Source organism: Vulpes lagopus, chromosome 4, assembly GCF_018345385.1.
Source record: "Vulpes lagopus strain Blue_001 chromosome 4, ASM1834538v1, whole genome shotgun sequence".
Taxonomy (NCBI): domain Eukaryota; kingdom Metazoa; phylum Chordata; class Mammalia; order Carnivora; family Canidae; genus Vulpes; species Vulpes lagopus.
The window spans coordinates 32497422-32520698 of record NC_054827.1 but is presented as its reverse complement, the minus strand read 5'-3'; the positions used below and the strand labels follow the sequence as shown (position 1 = coordinate 32520698).

The following is a 23277-nucleotide window of genomic DNA, read 5'->3' as shown; positions in this document are numbered from 1 at the left end:
TGTAGGATATGGTTTAAGGATGTCCTCTATGAAGCATCGCTTCTGTCCCAGGCCTGTGTCCTAAATGGCACATCTGTGATCTGCTTCAAAGAATCTTCTCTCAACCAGAGGAGTTGAGGTGCTCCTATCTCTAGAGTTACCTTGGATCTGTCCGTGTCTATGTGGCACAGGGACATTCTTTGGAGAAAACGAGCTTGCACCAGATAGAGCCCAATTCGATCACCTCCATTTGCTTTGTTGTCTCCTGTCCTTTAGCATCGAAAATGGGCGATGAGAGTCCTGGTACTGACCAGCTGCATGTCCTTGAGCAAAGTACTTGACCTCTTGTGGTCTCAGTTTTTCCATTGCTTAAAGAGGAATAATAATTCCTACCCACCCCCGCAAGCTTATATAGCAAGGATGAAATGAAGTTTTATAGGTAGAAATTTTACACTAGAATATGCTTGACACATAGAAGGTATTCAGGAGATGGTCTGTTCTGTCCCTTCAAGTCCCTTCCCTAAGTTTAGAAACTTGAAAGATAAATGTTTATTTCTCCTGTGATTTGAAATCATTAAAAAATATTAGTAAAGCTTTGGGAGGGAGCTAGCAGTAGTACATGTGTCCACCCGCTGGCAAGCATGTGTGAACGAAGCCAAGAATCTGGGGAGTTTTCTGCCAACCGGGACTGACTCACTTGTGGTGACCACCTCACGAGGGGCCCTGTCTGGCTCCAGGGAGGCAGGGCTGAGGCACCACATTAGGGCATGTTCCGGGGAAGTGGATTTTCTCGAATAACTGGGATGGCTCCCTGGAGCATGTAGGACAGAAGCCACTTGGTGGATGGAGATGTCACCCCTACCTAGCCCAAACAGGGCCCAGAAAGTCTTATCACTTGGTAAATGTTTAGGAGCAGGAGTCCTGTTCCTTAAGATCCTTGGGGGTTGTTTTCAATTTTTCCACTCCCAATCTGAGAAGGATAAAGGCTGCTGCAGTCTGTGCTTTTTTAAAAATATATATATATTTTAATTATTTATTCGTGAGAGATACACAGAGAGGCAGAGACATAGGCAGAGGGAGAAGCAGGCTTCATCGGGGAGCCCGATGCAAGACTCAATCCCAGGACCCTGGGATCATGACCTGAGCAGAAGGCAGATAGATGCTCAACCGCTGAGCTACCCATGTGCCCCAATCTGTGCTTTTGCGAATGGGCCCTGGCAACAACCTCTGATTCCTCGGTATGACCTTTTTGGGCCTACTTTCCGGGTTCGTTGCTGCTGGATGTTAGCTGTCACCTTTCAGCGTGGGGGAAGAATGCTGCATCTGTCTTCTGGCTCTGTGCTCTGAGGTCCTTTATAAGTTGGTAAGAGTTGTGTTCTCTCTATATAGGAAGTTAATAGGACCAGAGTTCCCTATGGTGCATGTAGTTTTAGAGATCAAAAGACAGAACCCAGGTGATCACTTATTTCAGCTTCCTGGCTCTGTAGGTCCAGAGAGGGTCAGCCTGGTCCTTGGCTCCAGTTTCCTAGTCCTTGGTTTGTTCCAGAATTCTTCACCTGGTTTGTCCTAGAGGAAGTGGGGTCTGTACTGAGTCACCAGCACACTCAGGCCTCCTGCAGCTCCACCAGGCTCTGGAGCCCTTGCCCATGAAGTGGCAGGACTCCTTGGGACTTTCACAAGCCTCTTCCTTTTCCCAGCACAAACGATCTTGGGGCTTATGCCTCTAAGGACTTTGTGACAATTTTCCCAGCAAGGCTTGCACGTAGCCCACACTCAGGAAGTAGTTGTAGAGCTGAACCAAAGTGCTATTTTGTCTAATTAAGGTCTTTAAGCTCGAATTCAGTATTGGGGCAGGACCACAGCTTTCTTCCTGCTTTCAGGAGTACGTTGTTGCCTCAAGCACCCTTCTGGACAGGGTGACTCTGTGACATGCTTTAACTCCTTTTTCCTCCTTGCCTTCCTACCTCCCAGGCAGGTCTTCCTAACTTTCTGGGTTTTTTTTCTTTCCCTAGAGTCAGCTTGAAGAGGAAGATCAAGCTCAGGACGGAGTCTCCATGGAGGTGTGGAGCCTGGTCACCAACCTCTAACTGCAGAACTGGGATGTGGAGCTGGAAGTGCCTCCTCTTCTGGGCTGTGCTGGTCACAGCCACACTGTGCACTGCCAGGCCGGCCCCGACCTTGCCTGAACAAGGTAAGCCATAGGCTGAGGGGTCAGTCTGGACTCCTGGGCCTCAGAAACATAGCAGACTAGGACACCAGTGATGTGTTGACTGGGAAGGTTCTACCCAGGTGGAGCAAAGGGCTCCTTTTTGTGGCAGAGGCTTCCACAATACCTGGGCTGGTTTGGGTCTGGCTCTAAATACACCCAGTTTTGGCAGAGATTAGAAGTCACAAAGGCAAAAAAAAAAAAGTCCCAAAGGCTAGCTACATCCATCTGCCAAAGGTGACATGCCTAGGGTGCATTTGTGCTTTTCTCTTCCTGAAAAAAGAACAACTGATTGGGATCCAGGAGCTGGCTCCCTAAACTAGATGATCTATAAAATGGGGCCCAAGTGACCTATGCGTTCGTTTGTTTGAAACTGGGATCAGGAGATGTTGAAGGATGTGGGAGCTTGATAAAGACCTCTGGCTTCTAGAAAATTATTCCAAAGACCCGTCTTCTGTGAGGGCTGGTGTTCATGGCCACATGCCTGCCATTTTACCTTCCTTGACCATGTCAGACAGGCTCTGTTTGGAGGCCTGCTGAGAAGCTTGCTTTGGATATGCACCAGTGGGGGGATTTCAAAGAGAAGGAAAGCCAGGGAGCGTTATGGTGCCTGGGTGCTGGTGGACATCTGTGGCTTGCTGGAAATTCAGAGATTATGAGTCACGGGAGGGACTTGTTCATGGGATTTACTGGAGTTGTGAAAATACTTCATGGAGATTACAGGTACAACACACTTAGAAGGATCTGTGAGAATGTACTGCTGCCAAAGGGTAGTATGGCTTGTGACTCAGTGGCTGATCATATAAGTAGAGAGGTTGGTGGGTGGTGGGTGAAAGACTCAGGTACATTTGACATGTGGCTGAGCTTAAGGGGGCACCTGTCTTAGCTGTCAGGACCTGTTTTGAGTGGTAAATCATGAGTGAGCATATTTGTCCCCTCACATGGTGATAGAGAAGGGCACACGAGACTTTCTGGAAGGTGCACCTGACTGGAGCAGGCTGATTAATGTGGCATTCAGTAACAGAACAGAATGTTAGACTTGAGCTAGAACATGCCAGCGACCCAAAGTTGGAGAGATCATCTCTGCCCATAGAGAATTTATTGTCAGGAAGAGACAAGTACAGAGGTAACTAAGTACAGGTAGACCATGTTCAGACCACATGGTAGAGTCATAACAACACAGTGGGAATGCAGAGGAAGAAGAGAGCAGAGAGCATCTGACAGAGGTCTAGAGGTGTGGGTGGGGGTTTGTTTGGAAGAGGAGAATAAAGAGCATTCTAGGCAGAGTAGCAGGAGTAAGGTTACTCAGGCAGCATGTATAGGACATATACAGAACGAATATATGGTCTGGTGAGCAGGTGGTGGTAGGAAGTAACACCTAGAGAAACTGGGTTGAGTTAACATATGGAAGGCCTTAACACCCTGCTAAGGAAACTATACTTAAAGGGGTAGTTAGTGGGAATCTCAAAAAATTCTGAGCAGGTAGTGATGTGATCCAGCTTTCAGAAAATTAACCTGGCAGTTGAATTCGGATGGATGGGAGGAAGACATCTATGTTCGAATCCTGCTCAGCCCTTTAATGTCTGCATCACTTGCTTCAGCACATTACTCAGGCACACTAAGCCTTAGTTTGCTCATCTTTAAAATGAGGATGGTAATAAGCATTGAATGAGATAATTCAGATAAAGCACCTATAGTAAAGTTAGGACTGCTGCTACCACAGTTGCCAGATAGACGAATTAGATGTTTGTTTTAAGTGTCTAGCAAGGAGAAGAAAGCAGAATGTGAGGCATGAGATTGTAAAGGAAGGAAAAACTAGCAGACACTATAGAAATCTAATCTATGGGTTTCAGTCGGTTGGCTGTCGGTTTCTGTCAGGTGACTGGAGAAAGAGACAAAATGAAATGAGAGCAGAAGGAATTAGGACAGGAGGTTTATGAGGAGTAGAGATCTGGATCAGCCACAGTGTAGACGGCAGCAAGGGAGTCCAAAAAGCCAGGAGGGCTTGGATGAGGTTTGAGAATATGAATTCATCATGGGCGCTAAAGTACCTTTTTGTTGTTGTTGTTGTTGTTTTAACTTTCTCTAACAAGCTCTTTTGTGCCTGAGAAATGGAGGGTGGAGAAAATGAATGGTACGGGTCTCAGGCCTGGGCACTTGTACTCAGGAAGGGGATGTCCAACGGTACAAGCCTTAGAACTTTAAGGTGGGGTGGGTGAGGTTCACTGAAGCCACTGGCCATGGATCCAAATGAGAAAGGAAGCCCAGGCAGTGATGGAGGGTGGAATGGGGTAGGGGTTGGGGGAGGGGAGTGGGGGGGTGGGTGGCGATGTCTTGAGGTAGAGGAAGCACAGGCCAGAAGCAGCAGGAGGAAACGGGGGAGGTAGAGGGGGTATGAGGAGGCTCTCTAGTGGTGAGGACTGAAGTTGGACCACCATTTGTAAAAGAATCAACTTAGCTGAGGTATAACTTACATTCTGGAAAATATACCAATTTTTAAGGGTACAGTTCAGTGTGTTTTGCTAAAAGTAACGTCCCATGTAACCACTACCCCAATCAAGAGAGGGAACGTTTTCATCACCTCTAGAACTTCTCTCTTGCCCCTCTGCACTCAGTGCCTGGTTTAGCACTGACCCCAGCAATCACGGATCTAGTTTTGGTTGCCATAGACCAGTTTTGCCTCTTGTAGAATTTCATAAAATGGCATTATGTGGCAAATGTGTAGCCATTCCCCTGTTGATGGCCATTTGGCTTAGGAGTATAGTAAGATAGATTTATTTATTTATTTATTTATTTATTTATTTATTTATTTATTTATTTGAGAGAGAGAGAGAGAGAGCAGAATGAGCAAGCAAAAGAGCATGCACAGGGTGAGGGACAGAGGGAGAAGGAGACTCCCCGCTGAGCAGAGAGCCTGACATGGGACTCGATCCCAGGACCGTGAGATCATGACCTGAGCCAAAGGCAGATGCCTAACCTGGGTGGTGCCCAGTTTGGGTTATTATTAATAAAACTCCTGTGAACATCTGTGTATCAGTTCTTCTGTGGGCTTAAGCTTTGCTCAGTTGCCTTGGTTTTGATTTGGACACCATTTCTTACTTTGACTCTTGGGAAAGTTTCTCTGTGTAGAACTTTTTTTTTTTTTTTGAAGATTTTATTTATTTATTCATGAGAGGCACACAGAGAGAGAGCGAGAGAGGCAGAGACACAGGCAGAGGGAGAAGCAGGCTCCATGCAGGGAGCCCAACGTGGGACTCGATCCCGGGTCTCCAAGGATCACATCCTGGGCTGAAGGCAGCGCCAAACCGCTGAGCCACCCGGGCTGCCCATCTCTGTGTAGAACTTATAAAAAATAATTAAATAAATAAAGATAATGAATATCTGCTCCTGAGGTCCTTGTGACTGTCAAATAAGAGTGTATGCAAAGCTCTTATTAGTACAGGGCCTGGCACATGGTCCCTAAACAGTAAATGGCAGTTGTGGGTCCTTTTTCCTGGGATCCCACAGAAGACGCCACATGGTGAGGGGCTTGTTGTTTCCTGGGTGGCATAGAACACCTTAGGACACAGATGTGGAAATCCACTGGACTCAGAGGACACGCCCCCGTCTTGGTGCAGGGTGTCCCTTTCACAGAGCTTATCCCTCCTAAGTTTGTGATAGCAGAACACATGCCCCACAGTCTTCAGAGAACTGCTGGGAAATTGTAAGGGAAAATCTGTCTCAGTGCTTCGTAAACCATAAGGTACCTCACAAATATAAAGTATCATCGGATAGTCTTGGCCTTGCTGATTATTAAATAATAATGCTGCAATTGTCCTCAGAAAAGACTATAATCTGTGTATAAAGAGTTTGTCCAAGAGTTTAAACCCAAAACTCTGCTCCCACGGAGAGCTTTTCCCCTTTAGAAAGGCGTTCCTGTAATTGTGTGTGTGTGTGTGTGTGTGTGTGTGTGTGTGTGTGTGTGTGTGTTGGGAGCCCTTCCCCCAGTCTGCAAATGCTCCTAAGGGAGTGGGGAGGGCCTAGAGTTTCTGGCTGTCCTTGGAAAGTTGATTTAATAAGGGTTCCAGGAAAACCAACCTCCCTCCGTCCCTCCCTCTCCTTTCCTTTCTCTGGTTTGGGATCTTAAAGAAGCTAAGCTTGTTTCAGATCACGTCTTGAAGAAGGAGGCAGTGGTGTGGCTGGACTGAACCTGGGTTGTGGGCAGGCGGCAGAAGGCCCCTTTAGAAAGATAAGCACCAACTTGAAAGACATTTTGAACTTGGGGAGGGTTGTGTCTGTGTATTTTTCTCTCCTTTGGAATAAGACTTGGTGAAGCAAGTAGTGAATCCAACACGGCTTGCGAGGCTGCTGCTTGCAGCTGGAGGTGGGAGTCCGTGAACGTGGGTGAAACACCCCAGACCCCTTGGCCCAGGGGACAGTATGAGGCTTGCAGTCTCCACAAATACTTGTCTACATACCCAGAAACCTGCAACTAATAAGCGATTTAATGGGCCCGGGTTTTACAGCTCCTCCCACCTACCCAGATTTGAAGGAGTCTGGTGGCCGGTTGAAGGGGGAGAGGTTACAGTTAATGGAAAAGCCGCACGTTTCCATTTCTGGCTGTAAGCCCCTTCAATGCTGATGCCGGGAGTCACAAAGCAAGGCTTTGTCTTTGTGTTCCACAGAAACCTGCGCCCATGGGGGAGAAGCTACAAGCAGTGCCAGAAACATTGCCTCAGCTTCAGGTGGTAGGGCCCCCAAGGGGCATGGCCTTAGGGGGAGATGCAAATAGGTAGCAGAGGGTATCCCACCACCAGCCTCAGGTAGACTGCAGCCTATCGGTGTGGCCAGGGGACCCAGGGGACCCGTGGCTGGTGGCTGCCCTGGGACAGCATCCAGGAGTCTTCCTCTGTCCCATCTGCCCCCAACATAATCTCTTCTTGTGAAAAGAACCTGTTTCCTTTGAATGCACACTGGATGTTCCAGTGGAGTTTCTTCACCCTCTGCCAGAAGGCAAGTGAATTACATGGAGCAAAAGGAGACGTTGGGTGACCCACTTGAGGACAGGAGTGGAGGATTTAGGTGGTAGAAATCTGTAGAGTGCTCACCTACCAGGTTTCCCCAGAGGGTCCGCTCTGTCCCACACCCTCCTCCCCAGAGAGTGGAGGCTGGTGAGCCCTGGGAAGGGTGTGTTTGTGAGCGTTCCCAGAGCTGAGCCAAGCAGGGTGGAGGTAGGGAGGACCCAGTGCCCGCTTGTGAGAGAATGTGAAGGAGGAGCACTCACGTGTCCCGCTTGACCACGCTGGGCAAGTGCAGCAAAGCCACTCCAGGGCTATGTTCTTGGCTCTGGCTTCTGCATTGCTACACTATTAGCTTCACTGATTTTCCACTCTGGCTCTGCCAGCCAGCTCCCCGAAGTTAGGGAGGAGGAATTTCTCAGGGAAGAACAAATGGCTGTCCAGAGCCCTTGCTGCGGGTGGGGGAGGGGAGGGAGCCCAAACAAAGAATCAGGCTGGGATTTTGTCACCTGGTTTCTTCGACTACCTGGAGTCTGGGGTGGGCAGGAACTGCAGAGAGAGTGCCAGGGATTCCTTTGGAGTCTGTGGCCCCAGCATGGAGGTTAGTTAGGTCAGCAGGGCTCAGCCCGGGTGCTTGCTCCTGGCCAGGCAGAAGCAGTGAGTGATGGCTTGTGTCTGGGACCGTGATGGATGGCCTTGGGAGAAGTGAGTTCTGGGGAGTCATTATCCAAGAGGGCGAGGTCCAGGGGTCAGAGAGCCTGACCAGCAGCTGCGCCCTGTTTTCACAGTGCCTGTTCCTCTGGGGCCACTGGGGGCTCCGGCTTACCCTGTAGACCCCACCTTTGCCTCTTCCTTCCTTCCCCGAAGCCTGGAAACGAGACAACTGTGTCCCTGCTGACCGGGGAAAGTCCAGCTGCTCTGGTGTTCCGAGTTCAGCAGCCCTGTTCAGGCATCCCCATTCATTCTGGAAAGATGGCTCTTTTACAACCTACATTGTTGCAAACATTCTCTTCTCTCTATCCACCCTGCCCACCCTGCCACCACCTCAGGCCCCAAGGGGGTTAGCCAAAAGCTAAGTGCTCTACCTGGGCCCTTGAGGGCCCAAACTGTTTCCTCTCAGAAGAAGCCTTCTGGAGTCTGGGCTTGCTCTGATTTCCAGCTGGCAGCAGCCAAGTAGGAGGAGACAAATTGCCTGAAGCCCCCCATGGTAGACTGTTGGCTTCCAAATGGTAGCTCCTGTCCTCAGAGTTCCCCTTCCTGGTTCTCACTTTGCTTGGACTCTCCCCTTTCCCCCTGCCAATCTAGGCACCCACCGCCTTTATTTAAAGACTGTTCTGTGCACACTGGGCAGAGTAAGGGTAAGGCTTCTGTCCAGCTAGTGCCAAGCCCTGAAAAAGACTGGCTGTGTCAGACCTTGATACTCAATGCTCCTTCCTCATCCCACATAGTGTTGTGTCCCTGAGCCTCCTGGGATGGGTTGTGTAAAAGAAGGTGAATGTTGGGGCAGCTGGCCCTGCCATTTGGGTGAACGTGGCTGTGTCTCCCTGGCCCTGGATGCGTAGGCCCATGGAGCCTCTAGTGGGTGCCTCAGTGCTTCTGAGCTTAGGCAGGCAGAGAGGTTAAAATCCACCAACAATGAACTTCCAAATATGTAATCAACAAAGTTGAATTTAGAGCTTAGCCCTTCTGTGTTTCCTCTAGAATTAAAAACTAGTCTCTGGCTAATGGTCCCTTCAAGGTTCATTCACAGACTTCATAGATTTTACACTCTCCCTCTCTCTCTCTCCCTCCTTTCCTTCCTTTCTGCCTCTTTCTCTCTTCCATCCATCTGGCCAAATGAGACTCTTTCTTTTCCTTTTATATGACATAAACATTTTTACATAACTGTTGTTTATCTGGGCCCCTTAGATGTTCGTCCCTATCTTTTTCTCCTTCCTACTCTTAGTTGAGGGTTTAGCTTGTGTTTAGCCTAAGGCCTCGCTTGAAGGCTACCTCTCCCTTGAAGCCTTCCTGCATCTCCAAGTTAATCACTCTTTTTTTCCCTCCTTTCTGTTGAACTTTCAATCTAGTACTTGGCCTTACATTATATAGAGCTGTTTTGTTTTTTGTTTCTTTTTTTAACATGGTTATTTCCTCCTTTAGAGGAAAGTTCTGTACTGTCAGAAAGAATGTTGTCATTGCCCTTTTTAAAACATGGATATTCGGGGCTCCTGGGTAGTCCGTTAAGCATCTGAGCATCTGCCTTCAGCTCAGGTCATGATCCCCAGGGTTTTGAGATCAAGTCCCATGAGCCTCACAGGTTCCCTGCTCAGCGGGAGATCTGCTTCTCCTTCTCCTGCTGCCCCTCCCTCCACTTGTGCACTCTTGCACTCTCTCAAATAAATAAAATATTTTTAAAAATGGATATTTGATATGTTGCTGAGGTTTATCATAGGAAGTTTAGAAAATATAGATGTGTGAAAAGAAAAAGAAAAACTTTTATTACCAGCATCTAAAAATAATCATTGCTGGAGCATGTGGGTGGCTCTGTCAGGTAAGCGTCTGACTCTTGATTTGGGCTCAGGTCATGATCTCCGGGTCCGTAGATCAAGCCCTGCTTGCTCTACACTCGGTAAGCGAGGAGTCTGCTTGGGATTCCAACCCCAACCCCACCCCCAACCCCTCATCCCGCCCTTCTCTGCAAGCATGCACCCATGTACTCTTTCTCTTTGTCTCTAAAATAAATAAACAAATCTATAAATAAATAAAAATAATCACTGTTTACTGTGAATCCATTTCTTTAGACTGTTTTTCTTGCATTTATACAAATATGACTTTCCAAAAATGGGATTTATATGGTATATACTGGTTTTTAACTTAATCATGTAGTATTTTTTTTAAAGTAAGCTCTGTGCCCAGCATGGGGCTTGATCTCATGACCCTGTGATCAAGAGCCACATGCTCTACTGACTAAGCCAGCTAGGTGCCCCAAGCATGTACTATTTTTGCCATGCAAAGAACATTTTTCATTGTGCTTTATAACTACATAGTATTCCATTGTATGGGTGTGCAAAATTTATATATTTACCCAGTCCTCCACTGTTGGACAATTAGATTATTTTCAATAGTTCACACTTAAATGAGCATACTTTTACATCTAAACTTTGTCTATGTATCCAAGGATATTCACATTCTTTGTTTTTTTTTTTTTTTTAAGATTTTATTTATTTGTAATAGAACACACACACAGGAGAGAGCATGAGCGCTGGGGGCAAAAGGAGGGGGAAAGGCGACTTGATCCCAGGATCATGATGAACCAAAGGAAGACACTCAGCTGACTATACCACCCAGGGGCCCTGGATATTTACATTCTAAAAGTTTTGATTGCATAGCCAGATTGCCCCAGAAAGGTTATGCCAGTAAAGGTCTTTTAAAATAATAATTAGTAAATATTATTTATTACACCTTCACACTCTGTATGCTTTGCATTTTTACGTCTTTACACCGATCTCATGCCATATGTTTTATTCCCATAATCAGATGAGGAAACTGGCATCTAAGGAGTTAAGTAACTTGTCTGAGGTCATAGTTAGTGAGAGATGGAACTGGGATTCAGACTCAGGTAGATCTAACATTGGTATTTTTTTCCAGTGTATTACACTGTGTCCCTATGTCAAATTGGGTTTCTCCCCCAAACTTCAGGCTGACCAACATTTGAATTTGCCGGGTCAGCTCCTTTTTATCTCACAGGAATCAGGGTCTCCCTCCTTCCTTCCTTCCTTCCTTCCTTCCTTCCTTCCTTCCTTCCTTCCTTCCTCCCTCCCTCCCTCCCTCCCTCCCTCCCTCCTTCCTTCCTTCCTCCCTTCCTTCCTTTGTGATTTTATTTATTTATTTGAGAGAGAGAAAGCATGAGCTAGGGGAGGAGCAGAGAGAGAGGGAGAAGCAGATTCCCCACTAAGCAGGTAGCCCAACAAGGGACTCTATTCCAGGACCCCAAGGTCATCACAGCCTGAGCTGAAGGTAAACACTTAACTGATTGAGCCACCCAGATGCCCCTCCACCTCCCTTTCTGGGGTGGTATGAACATATGTGTGATTGGAGTAAGGGCAGCTGGAGATGCTTGCCTTATGCTGTTTCTTGTGTGACATTCTGCTCTCCACTCAGAGGTTATGCATGGGTCATAGGTCTGTGAGCTGCCCTAATGGAAGGGGTTCCCTAGCCTAGAATAATCAGTAAAACAAAAACCCCATTGAGGCCACATTTTCCACTGTAGCTAAGCTCTCCTACTTGGAATAGGTCTAGGATCAGAGGTCCTCCAAGTGTCAGATGACACACTGGAGTTTTCTTTGTAGGTCACATTTATTCCAGAATGTAGTGGTGTCGCCCAGACACATAAACCACCTACATTGCCTTGCAAATGGTTGTGGTCCCAACAATGTCTGATGGGTGGAAATAAACATGTCAGAAGGTTCAGTGTTGCAGAGCATTGACATTGTTTTGAGGCTACCGGTATATGTATTTTTAAGACATGAAGAAATACAAAAGAGGAGAGACAATCCTGAAAAGTTTGGTTATCTTAGTGTTTTTATATTCAACACATTAATGTTTTAAACAAAAATTTATAATGTAGATGAACTAGTCACAAAATAATTATAGGATTTTAAAAATATATATTGTAGTATATTGTATGCAGTATACCCCAGGAATAAGGCACAGATTTATTAAAACGCTTTAGTAAATATTTTCTTCCAGTTCTGTTGATAACTACCCATGTAGCCTTTTGGGGAAAAAAAATACCAAAAGTCTTGGAGGTCACTCTTGAATGGTAGGCCCAAGACAAATACCTTCCCTACTCCTAGCCTCAATGTGGGTGAGGCCCAGCCCTGGCTAGTGTTATTCTTGTTTTATTTATTTATTTATTTTTAAGATTTTATTTTTTTATTTGAGAGAGAGCAGGAATGAAGGGGGTATGGGGGGGAGGAGGCAGGCTCCCCACTGAGCAAGGACCTGGATGTGGGCCTCAAACCTAGGACCCTGAGATCATGGCCTGAGCCAAAGGCAGCTGCTTAACCAATTGAGCCACCCAGGCGCCCCCTGGTGAGTGTTATTCTTAGCAGACATATGCAGACAGTAAATGACTCATTTAAGAAATGTCATCAAGACTGCATCAAGTAAGGACATAAAACCTAGCTCATGAGGACATTTGAAACCATAGGACAGGAGCCCTTCCCTAAAGCACAGAGACAGATTCACGATCATTTGTGGGCTGTGATGTGTGTGTGTGTGTGTGTGTGTGTGTGTGTGTACATACATCATGAAGGCAAAGGTTTTATTTTGTGTTTTGTTCACTTCAGTACTTTCGAACATCAGATTACATATTAGGTGCTCAGTACTTTCTGAACAAATAAATATATCCATGAACAGGTCAGGAACAATCCATTTTCTTTTTTAAAAAAAAAAAGATACCTAAAATTTGTAGTTCTTTTTTTTTTTTTAAAGAAAATGAGAAAAATATTTTTTTTATTCATGAGAGACACAGAGAGGCAGAGACACAGAGGGAGAAGCAGGCTCCCTGCGGGCTACCCAGGTGGCCAAATTTGTAGTTTTAAAAAAGGGACAACAGGAATAAAATCCTTTCAACAGAAAGATAAGGAAAGTAATTGAGGGTTACTACTACCACATTTGGAGCACTTTATTTCAGCTAATGTAGTGATTCTTGGGTGTTTGAGGCACAGCAACACCTGGCTGGCTTGTTTAAACCCATTGCCTCACCATGCTACCTTCCCAGAGCTCCCGATTCTGAAGCAGGGCCCGAAATTGGAGCTGGGTAGTTCTAACAGGTTCCCTGCAAGTTCAGGAACCACACTTTGAGCACATCTGATGTCAGTTAATTTTTCAAAAAAAGTCTATAAAGTAGATGTTTCCATGTCACAGTTTAGGCAACTGACTCAGATGTCAAACAAAATCTTGCAGAAATTCAGCAGCCAGTAGGGGGGCGCCTGGATGGCTCATGCAGTTGTCATGCAAGTGTCTGCCCTTGGCCCCGGTCATGGTCATGATCATGATCCCGGGTCCTAGGATTGAGCCCCACGTCGGGCTCCCTGCTCAGTGGGAAAACTGCTCTGTCTTCACTGTTGAGCGCTCTCATGCTTTCTCATGCTCTCTCTCAAATAAATAAATAAAATCTTAAAAAAAAAAAAAAAAACAGCCAGTAAGTGGCAGGCTTGAGACTTGAGTCTGGCTGGTATCAATGCCTACAGCCCTAATGCCTGTACTAGAAGGTGGAGTATCAGGGAGGCTGGAAAGACCAAGATTGGTAGGCAGACGGATGGAAGAGGTAGAAGCTGGCTGAGTCAGTTTGCCTTGGGGTGTTGGGGGGAGAGAAGCGGGTGGGAGTGGATAGGTTGCTTTGAAAGCTCTCCTCCGAAGGAAGGAGACTCTCTTCTCTGTTTCTCTGATGCATGGGGCTTTAAGTCAATTATCACCGCCTCTGGAATGCTGATCTGCTCTCCAGCCCTAGAAGAGTTCTTTTGCATTCAGCAACCTCTGCTCCTTTATTGTCAAACTTTAGCATTTACTTTGGGAATTAAGGTTTATTTTCCTTAGGTTTTAGGAATTAGCTCTTGAACCTTAGAAGAGTCTGATTCCTTAACTAACTCCTGAATGAAGTTCTTCCTGTGGCATTCAAAACTTTTATCGATGCTATTTGAGCAATCAGGGCTATAAAAATGCCTGAAGGATGCATTTGGCAGTAGCATTTATTTTATAATGTTATCTCTTCTCTACTACCCTCTGGCTCCCACTCCGTTTTTTAAAATTGATTTGCCCAGCTAGTTCTTATGGGATAATATGTCATAAATCAAAAAGGACAGTGAAATAAATCCTTCTAAAATACCTGGGCTTCCAGTTTTCTGCCAGTCACGACCTCTTGCCTTTTCTGCATCCTCTATTCTAAGGCTTCTCCTGATGAGAATGTGGGTCAGAGAGAAGGCATGAAGAGAAGCATTTATTGAAGGTGCTGGTGGCTGGAGCTCCAGGACCAAATCAGAATCCTCCTCTTCTTAAGGCAAATTAATTTTAGATCTCTTGCCTTCCCTCAACCAAGAGGGAGCTCTGTGCTGGCAGAGGCACGAGAAGGTGGTGGTGAGTGACGCTCACCTAAGTCCCAGTTGAAAAATCAGAATGTTGGGAAGAGCCAGAGGGGCCCCAGAGCTCTTCAGGTCAGTCAGTTTTCCCATGTCACAGGTGAGGAAACTGAGGGCCTGGGGGGGGGGAAGGGAGATGACTTGTGTTAGTGATAGGGAGGGCCAGTCCTCTAAGAGGTTTTTACTTAGATGTCCTTTCCACTGGACACAGCCAGTTGACACCCATGGTTCACGTAGAGTTTGGGACTGAGTGGTTCTTATAAGAATTTCAGACTAGGGTCTCATCCTTAGGACACCGGGAACGTTGGCATTGCCCCAGAATAGTTTCCTCTCCCCCAGGGTTCTCATTGTTCGAGATCCCCCAGATTGCCTGAGCAAAGGATTTTTCAGTGTAGACATGGCTCTTACATGCCCAAGCCACTGGTCCTGTTTCTTCCATCTCCTCTCTACCTGACAGCCATACCATCTCAGGCAGAAGAATCCCTGAACCATGTTCTTTTAATTTTTTAAAACAAAGAGCACTAAATGCTCAACTTTCATGGTGTGTGTGAAGGAGAGAGAAGAAAGTGAATCCATAGTACGTCCGTGGGTCCTCACTGTCCTGCAAATCTGGAACAGACCAGTGGTCCCCCAGTTTTAGATTTCATGGACGAGTACAATTTCCCCCCAGTGTTGGGGAACCTGCATAGGATTAACAACTTGTTTTACCACGTAAGACCATTTAAAAACTAATACTGTTTACTACCATTACCATTTTTAAAAATATGCATAACATAAAATTGACCGTTCTCACGTTTTGAGCATACAGTCCTGAATTAAGTACATTCACATTGCTGTGCCACCATCACCACTGTATGTTTCTAGAACTTTTGCACCTTCTCCAATTGAAACTCTGTTCCCATTATTTTATTATTATTATTTTTAATAATTTATTTTTTTATTGGTGTTCAATTTGTCAACATATTACAGAGTAACACCCAGTGCTCATCCTGTCAAGTGCCCACCTCAGTGCCCACCACCCAGTCACCCCCACCCCCCGCCCACCTCCCCTTCCATCACTCCTAGTTCCTTTCGCAGAGTTAGGAGTCTTTCATGTTCTGTCTCTGTTCCCATTAGACATGAACTCCCCATTCCCTCCTCCCCCAGCCCTGGCAACCACCTTTCTACACCATTTCATTTTATTTTTATTTTTTTAAAGCTTATTCATTTATTCATGAGAGACACTCACATAGAGAGAGAGGCAGAGACACAGGCAGAGGGAGAAGCAGGCTCCATGCAGGGAGCCCGACGTGGGACTCGATCCTGGGACTCCAGGATCACAACCTGGGCTGAAGGCAGAGGCTCAACCGCTGAGCCATCCAGGCATCCCTCAAAGAGGCATTTCTTTCTTTAACATTGAGAAAAAGTAACCTTATGAAGAGCCCATCCTTTGCCCACTGCAGCAGGTGGTGACCCCTGTATACTGTGTAACCTGGACCACCATGCCATGATCTGGTCAGACAGGGAGGGAAGATGGCAGATACTCTGGGGTGCTTGAGAGCTTTGGTGAAGCATGCTCTCAAGCATCCACTGAGGTTTTAGGGGGTGAAAAGGCAAATTCTGGAACAGCTGAGTCCTCCATCAATTCCTCAGCAAGTTTAGGGAGCTGCAACTTTTTCCTGCCCAGCTGCTGTTGCTTCCTTCCCCAAACAAGCTGTGCTGAGCGTGGGGGAGGGGAAGCCCTCTGAGGGGGCCTAGTAGGGGGTGGGGTGGGGGGAGGGCAGTACATTCTTTTCTTTAAGGAACCTGACCTGACTTTAAGGTTGGAGCCTAGTAGAGTGGGAGCTGCAGGGTTACCTCTTCCCTGTTGATTCATCCCATTCGCCTCCTCCCCCACCCTTAATGATCTTTCCATTACAGAGCCCAGACCAGGAAGTGCATGACAGGTCGCAGCTGCAGACACATGGCTGGGAGGCCTGGGCTCCGGGCCAGTGGTGGGAGGGTCTGAGCTCCCCTTCCAGCAGCGGGACTCTGTGCTTGTGCGCGCGCGCGCGCACACACACACACACACACACACACCCACAAACACACACCAGCAAGTTCAGTGGAAGGTGTTCTGTGTTGTAATAGTTGGTGGCCGGTTGTACCTTTGCTTTGAATTCAGAATGTGATTTTTAATAAAGGCAGGAGAAGACTTCTGCCTGAGTGTCCAGATCCCCTGAGCTTACAGGCCACACGAGTAGCCCTTACTGGGTTTGGGGTTCTTTGGGGGGGAGGGGTGTTCCATCATTGAGCAGAGTCTATAGCTCCTTTTCCTGAAATAGGACCCATCTAACATGGCTTTAGAAGCTTCCCAGGTGTCCAGGGGGACTTACTGGGTATAGTACTAATACCTCCGAAATGATCCATTTTCCTCTATGATTCTGTCAAAATGCAAGGTTCAGAATCTCTTTTGGGAGGTCAGGTTGCAAGAGCTTGAGCTTTTGCAAACACATGGACCGGGGTTCGAATCTGTTTAACGAATAAACAGAGCCTCCGTCATCTGACCATCTTCATGGGGGATGGCTCCTTCCACATACAAGTTTGCTCAGGAAATGTTAATTTACCCTAAACTGTGTCCTAGGGGGGCAGTTGTCATACAGAAGTTTCTGTCTCCACCGCCAGCTGTGTTGTTGGCTTTCTTCCCTGAATCTGCCAAGGCTGGATTCCTCTGGTGCCAAATGTGAAACGGTGACACAAACTTCTAGGAACTGCAAGCTTAGGCCGCCTTTCCCCATGGATGCAGTGCATCTCCCTTTGCTCTTGGGTGAGTGGGCTCTCTGCTTCCTGCGTGACTTAAGTGAATTTTCCTCTTCCCAGAGCAGCTTGCTCTTCCTGGTGAGGTAGGCGGGAGAGAAGCAGAGCGTACTGAGAATCGCTTGGGGAAATGGGTCTAGGAAGAGATTTCTCCTCGGCTCCATCCGTAGCGTGTCAGTAAACACTGGGCCTGAGAGCTTTAGCTGGGAGAGAGGAAGAAGGGAAATTTCTTTTAAAACAACTCTTGGGCTCATTCCTTTGTTAATCACTTAATTACAGTCCTTTTCCTCAACAGTGAAGCACTCGAGGAGGGGGGTAGGAGGGATGAGGGGGGAGGCTGGTGCTGGGGGGGGGGCACCTTCCCCAGGAGGGAAAAAAACGCAGGTACAAGGAGGCATCAGATAGAACCCTGCACACGAGCTCCAACCCTGGACTCCTTCGTGACACTGTTAGCCTCGCAACATCTATTTGACAGTTTTCATTGAGAGGCCTGGCTGGATCAGTGGTTGAGTGTCTGCCTTCAGCTCAGGTCGTGATCCTGGGGCCTGGGCTCCAGTCTCACATTGGGCTCCCTCCAGGGAGCCTGCTTCTCCCTCTGCCTGTGTCTCTGTCTTTCTCTGTGTCTCATGAATGAATACATAAAATCTTTAAAAAAAGAAAAAAGAAAGTTTGCATCGACGTCACTGGGCCCAGAGCGCTTTTAACTTGGGGCTCTGTGTGCCTGGGCCTCCCCCAGCCCAGCTACTGAGGAGCTGGGTTTTGGGGGGGTGGTCTCGGGGCAGGCGCAGGTTCCTGGCCCAGGCTTTAGCCGGTGCAGGCGGCTCAGCACTAAATTACAGTGACGAGGTAAGACACACAAAAGCCTGAAATCTTTTTTTAATAAAAACAAAACAAAACTCCGGCCCCCAGCCCCTGGGCTGCTGAATGGCGATGGCTTCCTGTCAGGATTAGCCGGGCTGCCTGGGCCTGTGTGCCTGCCTTTCTCCTCAGGAAATACCTTTAGTAAGCCCCGGTGGGGTCCCCATGGCAACGCGCGCGGGGACCTGCTGACAGAGGCCATTCAGCCCGCCATTGTTCCCCGGCCCCTTTGTGGGGAGCTGTATTGCTGCCCCTCCAGCAAACACAGCAGTTTGCACCGTTTTGTCAGACTGAATGTGGAGTTTTTACATTTTAATGGGTTCTTCTGGCAGTGGCCCATTTGCATGCAAAATGTTCCCTCTTACTTCTTTCCCTTCTTCTATTAAAAAAAAAAAAACACCCACAGCCCTACACTCCAAATCCCCTGAGTCGGGGGACTGGTGTGAATGCTGCTGGATTGGGGTGTCGGACCCTGCTAATTGATTCGGTGTTCTGTATCCCTTCTCACACATGCCTGTGCTCCCCATCTCCGTAGCTCTCCCTGGATGTTGAGAATGCTGTGAGTTCAGGGAGTCCCACATTTTTAGGGCTCCCTCTTCACCCCAACCCTTGTGGGAGGAGAGTGGTTCCCTGGGATTTTGGTGAGATCCCCACTCAGGCCCGGGCGCTGCCAGGCTAAAGTAAGTTTTCAGTTCCATTTCAAAGCCAAAATAACGTAATAAAAAACCTCTGCAGAAGGCTCCCGGAGCCCTGCCGTGCTGTTCTGTGCTCCTTTTAAGTTGCCTTCAAAGCCACCCTGAGTTCCTCCCCCACCCACAATTGCCCTCTCATTTATCTCTGGGGAGTTTGTGCCAAGACTGTAAACATTCCCGGACCACCAATCCCCCCATGGTACTGAAGAGAATGGCCGTTCTCCCCTCATTTTCTTAACCCAGAAATCCAAAATCAAAAGGATTTCGTAGGGATGACAGAAATCGTGACCCGAGACCACAGGTCCGGGCTTTGTTGGGGGCCCGTTATCCTTTGGAGGGGAGGATGTAAGCACTCCTGACCACAGAGAGTAGAGAAGATGCATATTTATGGACGTACCCACAGCCAAGTGACATGAATTAGTGCAAATAAAGTCATGAAAATCTGTATGTCTTGGGGAGGCACGTTAAGAATAGGATTGGACATGTCTCACAAGAGTGAGTTTTCATGTCTGGAAGTGATGGAGAGAGCAGAGGAAGGAGGCATTTTAGGAGAAAGCAAAGTAAGAGGAGCAGTGTAGGTGTTGGCTTGGCCTAAGAGGCCAGGAGACTGGACAGCTGAGGTTGGGCGGTGTGGTTGAGGGGCTCCAGATTCTGGAGGCAGAGGAGGAAATAAACCGAGGTCCTCAGGAGGGTGAGGGCATGGAATGCAGAGTGCCAGTGCAGAGAGGTCAGGGCTTGAGGGCTGGGACATTCAGATTTGTGATCCAGAGAGCCCTCCCAAGGGAAGGGCGAGCTCCTTTGCCTGATGTTCTTAATCTTCTAAGCCAGTCAGGCAGGGGTCGTTGGAGGTCATCAGCTCAGCTGTGAACTATGTATTCAGAGGTGAGGGTCTTGGGACTGAGAGAAGGTGTCAGGTGTCTGATCCAGACTAGAGTCAGGGACACAGGGAAGGAAGGGTTGTGCTGTCTACCTCTGGCCAAAGCCACATGAAGTGCTTCAAGTGGGTCACCTGTCACTCTCCTGAGTGCTGAGTGAAAAGTGAGACCCTGTGGAGGGGCCCAGGCCCTGGCAGACCCAGCATCTAAACCTAATGCTGACTCCTGTTTTGTGACTTTGAGAGAAATTCCTCAATCTTCATTTCATTTGTATTTCAGTGGCAATGAACGTGAATAAACATGCTTTTGGAAGTCTCAAATGCCAATACTAAAATAGGGCATTATTCTTAGTCCCAGAGTCTACCACTATCATAGTGTCGCCCTGCACCCCCCCCACCCCTCCCACCCCACCCATTTCCTCACCTGCCACAGTCATACCTGCTCAGCTTTCAAGGGTAGGTGAGCAAGGATGGGCAAGTACATTTATAAATTAAAAAGCCCTAGAGTATAAGGTAGAGGTTGCAAGGTTGAGGGAATGAGAAGAGAGGATAAGGTCAAAGCATCCAACTTCCAGTCTCATGCATGGAGGTGGGAGACATGGGTGCTTTTGCCCAGGATCAGGGGGCCTAACGGAAAGGGTATCAGTCACTTTTTGGAAGTCAAGGATTACAAAGGCAAAGTGAAGGTAGAAGCTTTGTTTCAAAGTAAACCTGGGCTCTGGATGTGTGTGGACTCTGGAGAGCCAGGCCACCTGCATTGGAATCCCAACTTGGCCCGTTACTGACCCGGTGGGCCGTCTTGGACAAATACTGGACTTCTTTGTGCATCAGAGTCCCCTTTGTAAAATGAGGATAATAATAGTACAAACTTCACAGGATTGTGGTGTGGATTAAATGAGACCTTGGCTTGGCACATAGGAAGCTTCCACATCCATAGGGTAGAGATAATAACAGTTAATATCTACCTCCTAAGGGACTGAATGATAGTCTGTTAGAAGCTTTCACAGTATATGGGATATGGGAACCATGCTGTAAATATTGGCCAGTATTAGAACTGCCATCTTCAGCTTTGTATAGGATCCCAAATACTCTGGGGGAAAGCATGTAGTAAATTGGAATGTGCTGTGCACATATATTGGGACTCTTCTCTGGGTTTGGGTTAAGTTTGTGGGGTTTGGGGATGGTAACTTCCAAACCAAGTTGGCTGCTACGGGACCAGGGCTAGAGAAGTAGCATTTCAAAATAAATTTTAAGTGTATTTGTCCATGTGGGATGAAAGGTCTGCTTGCATAGCCTGCAGAGAAATTGTACCCCCTGGAACTTCTTGAGTGGTTGTATTCTATTTATTCCTGAACCTCACAGGCTGAAATCAGTATTTTTTGCTGTCTTCTACCATGAACCTCCAGTCCCAAGTAGGACATCCTCTAGCCTCCCTTCCCACACTTCCTCACCCCAGGTACAACCCTGCTTGTAAGCAACCCATCCTTTTCTGCTCCCCCCAAAGTTATCACTCCCCATCTAAATTCCTAATTGCTTCTTCCTCTTTTGCTACCATTACGTCCAACTTTTGCTGTCAACTCAACACTGCTATATTAAAGTTCTGTAAGTTCAGAGCCTGTGTGTTGGATTGTACTGGGTTGTCCTGTTCTCCATTTGTCTTGTGTTACACTACAAAGTGCTTCATATAGGTCAAGGTGTTATATAAACCCCATGACCCAGGTTAGAGCATGGCACAGGTCTCCTGCTCCTTCGTTTAATCCATTTCTTCTCCTTGCATGGACCAGGACACACAGAAGTACCCAATGGTAGCTATTTTGAAGAAAGCTTCTTATCTTCTCCTTTGATTTTTGGGAACAAGGGTCTCATTTCTCATAAGAATGACAAGGCTCATGTGGATTTGGGCCTGCCCACAGGCTCCATTTCCCTGCCCTGCACCATGTCCCATGGCTGGCAGGAGCCTCAGAGATACAGAATCCAGCATTTGGATCTGATCCTGGTAGAGGACAGTGGGAGATTTCTGGCCAGTCCTGCCATAAGCCAAGTGCTACTTCTGATCGGCTTGTTGGGGATTACAAAGCGCTGGTATTGGAGGTGTATAGGAAGGGAAGAGAGACTCCATTCATATTGATCATGTTCCTGGACTTGAGAGCAGCCTGGGAAACACCTCCCCCCCCTTCTAGCTGCTTCCCTGAGGATGACTAAAAAGTGTGGGTGCTTGATCTGCTCCTGGCTTTCCCTGGGGGATAGAGAGGCTCTGTTAGAGAAACAAGAGAGGATTGGTGATTGATGTGTGGATCCTTTTCACTCTCACTAATAGGGGTCCCTGGATCCAGCCTACTACACAGCCTTTACCAGCCACCTGCCCTGTCCCAGGAACCTGCCTCGGGACCAGAGGCCTCCTCAGTCTCAGATTCACGTACCCAAGCAGGAACCTTGGTTCACCTCTGTTTTCTGGAGAGTTGTCCAAGGTGTTGGCGGCCTTCATCTCTAGGGATCTTCAAGTCAAGCCCTAATCCTTCCTAACCTTAACCTTCCTGCTTCCAGTGATGAGAACAGCAACCCTGTGCTGTGGGCATCAGAACACAACACACCTTGAACACATTGCGCCTCAAGCTTGTAAGAGCCAATGTTGTAATCTAACTCAATGGCCAAATGCTTTCAGCCTGGGGTAGGGTCATCACAGAATCCAGATACCAAATGTCCTCAGTCTCCTTTTCCTACAGCATCTCCATTCCAATTAATCAGGTTCTCTAAGATTAGAAGAACTGTGGTTTCAAAGGCCACACAATAAACTGGCTTTTTTTCATCCTTTATGGTCAGCCCAAGGAAGGTGTCCGCCTGATGCCTAACAACAGGTATAGCCCTGGCCCATTGGTCTTGACCAGAGAGAGGCCCACTCAGAGGACCTGGAGCCACAGATACAAGGGCCTTTCCCAGGGGGGACATAAATGGGGAACACTAGAAAGACCAAAGGAGAATGGAGGGTAGTGACTGAATTATTATAGGCTGCCTGTGAGCAGTGACGGACTTGGCATCAGCCTCCATACGTTGTACTCCCTCCGGGCCAGGACTGCTTTTCAGGACAGCGATGCAGACAGGCAGGGCCCAGGAAACCAGCAAGTGCTTGCTTACCTTCCCATCACCTCCTAGAAGAAAGTGGCATTGTCCCTGCTTTGTAAGTAGAGACATTGACATACATCCAAGAGCACTATTAGCCATGAAAAAAAAAAGTCTACCATAACCCAAGGGCTGTGGGTTGATTTTTGGTTTCTCTAAAAATTAACCTTTCCCAGATGCTAAATTCAGTTCAAGACATATTGGGTGTTTTCTGTTCCTGACATGGTTTTAGGCACTGTGGAAAAAATTGAAACAGGCAGTTCTGCTCTGAGATGCTTGCTGTTTCTTAGAAGAGGAAGACATGGGCACTTGGGATACCCAGGTGTCCATCAACCAATGAATGGGTACATAAAATATGGTATATCCATACAATGGAATATTATTTGTCCATTAAAAGGAATGAAGTAGGGACACCTGGGTGGCTCAGTGGTTGAACATATGCCTTTGGCTTAGGGTGTGATCCTGGGGTCCTGAGATTGAGTCCCGCTTCCAGCTTCTCCCTCTCCCTATGTCTCTGCCTCTCACTCTCTGTCATGGATAAATAAATAAAATCTTTTTTAAAAAGTAAAAATAAAAGAAATGAAGTACTGAGCCATACCACAGCATGGAAAAACCTCAAGCATTATGTTAAATGAAAGAAGGTGCATGCAAAATT

The 23277-nt window shown here is 47.3% G+C and overlaps 1 protein-coding gene across 8 annotated transcripts in view; it reads left to right on the top strand.

The window, feature by feature from the left end:
* The window catches only part of FGFR1 (fibroblast growth factor receptor 1), a 49186-nt gene that overhangs the window by 5759 nt on the left and 20150 nt on the right, over positions 1-23277 (top strand). For all 8 annotated transcript variants that reach the window (XM_041751637.1, XM_041751638.1, XM_041751642.1 and 5 more), the window contains one exon: positions 1992-2170. In XM_041751637.1, the coding sequence (XP_041607571.1) occupies positions 2080-2170 (91 nt within the window). In that variant the 5' untranslated portion in view covers positions 1992-2079. Of the gene's footprint in view, positions 1-1991; positions 2171-23277 lie in introns of those variants that run through there.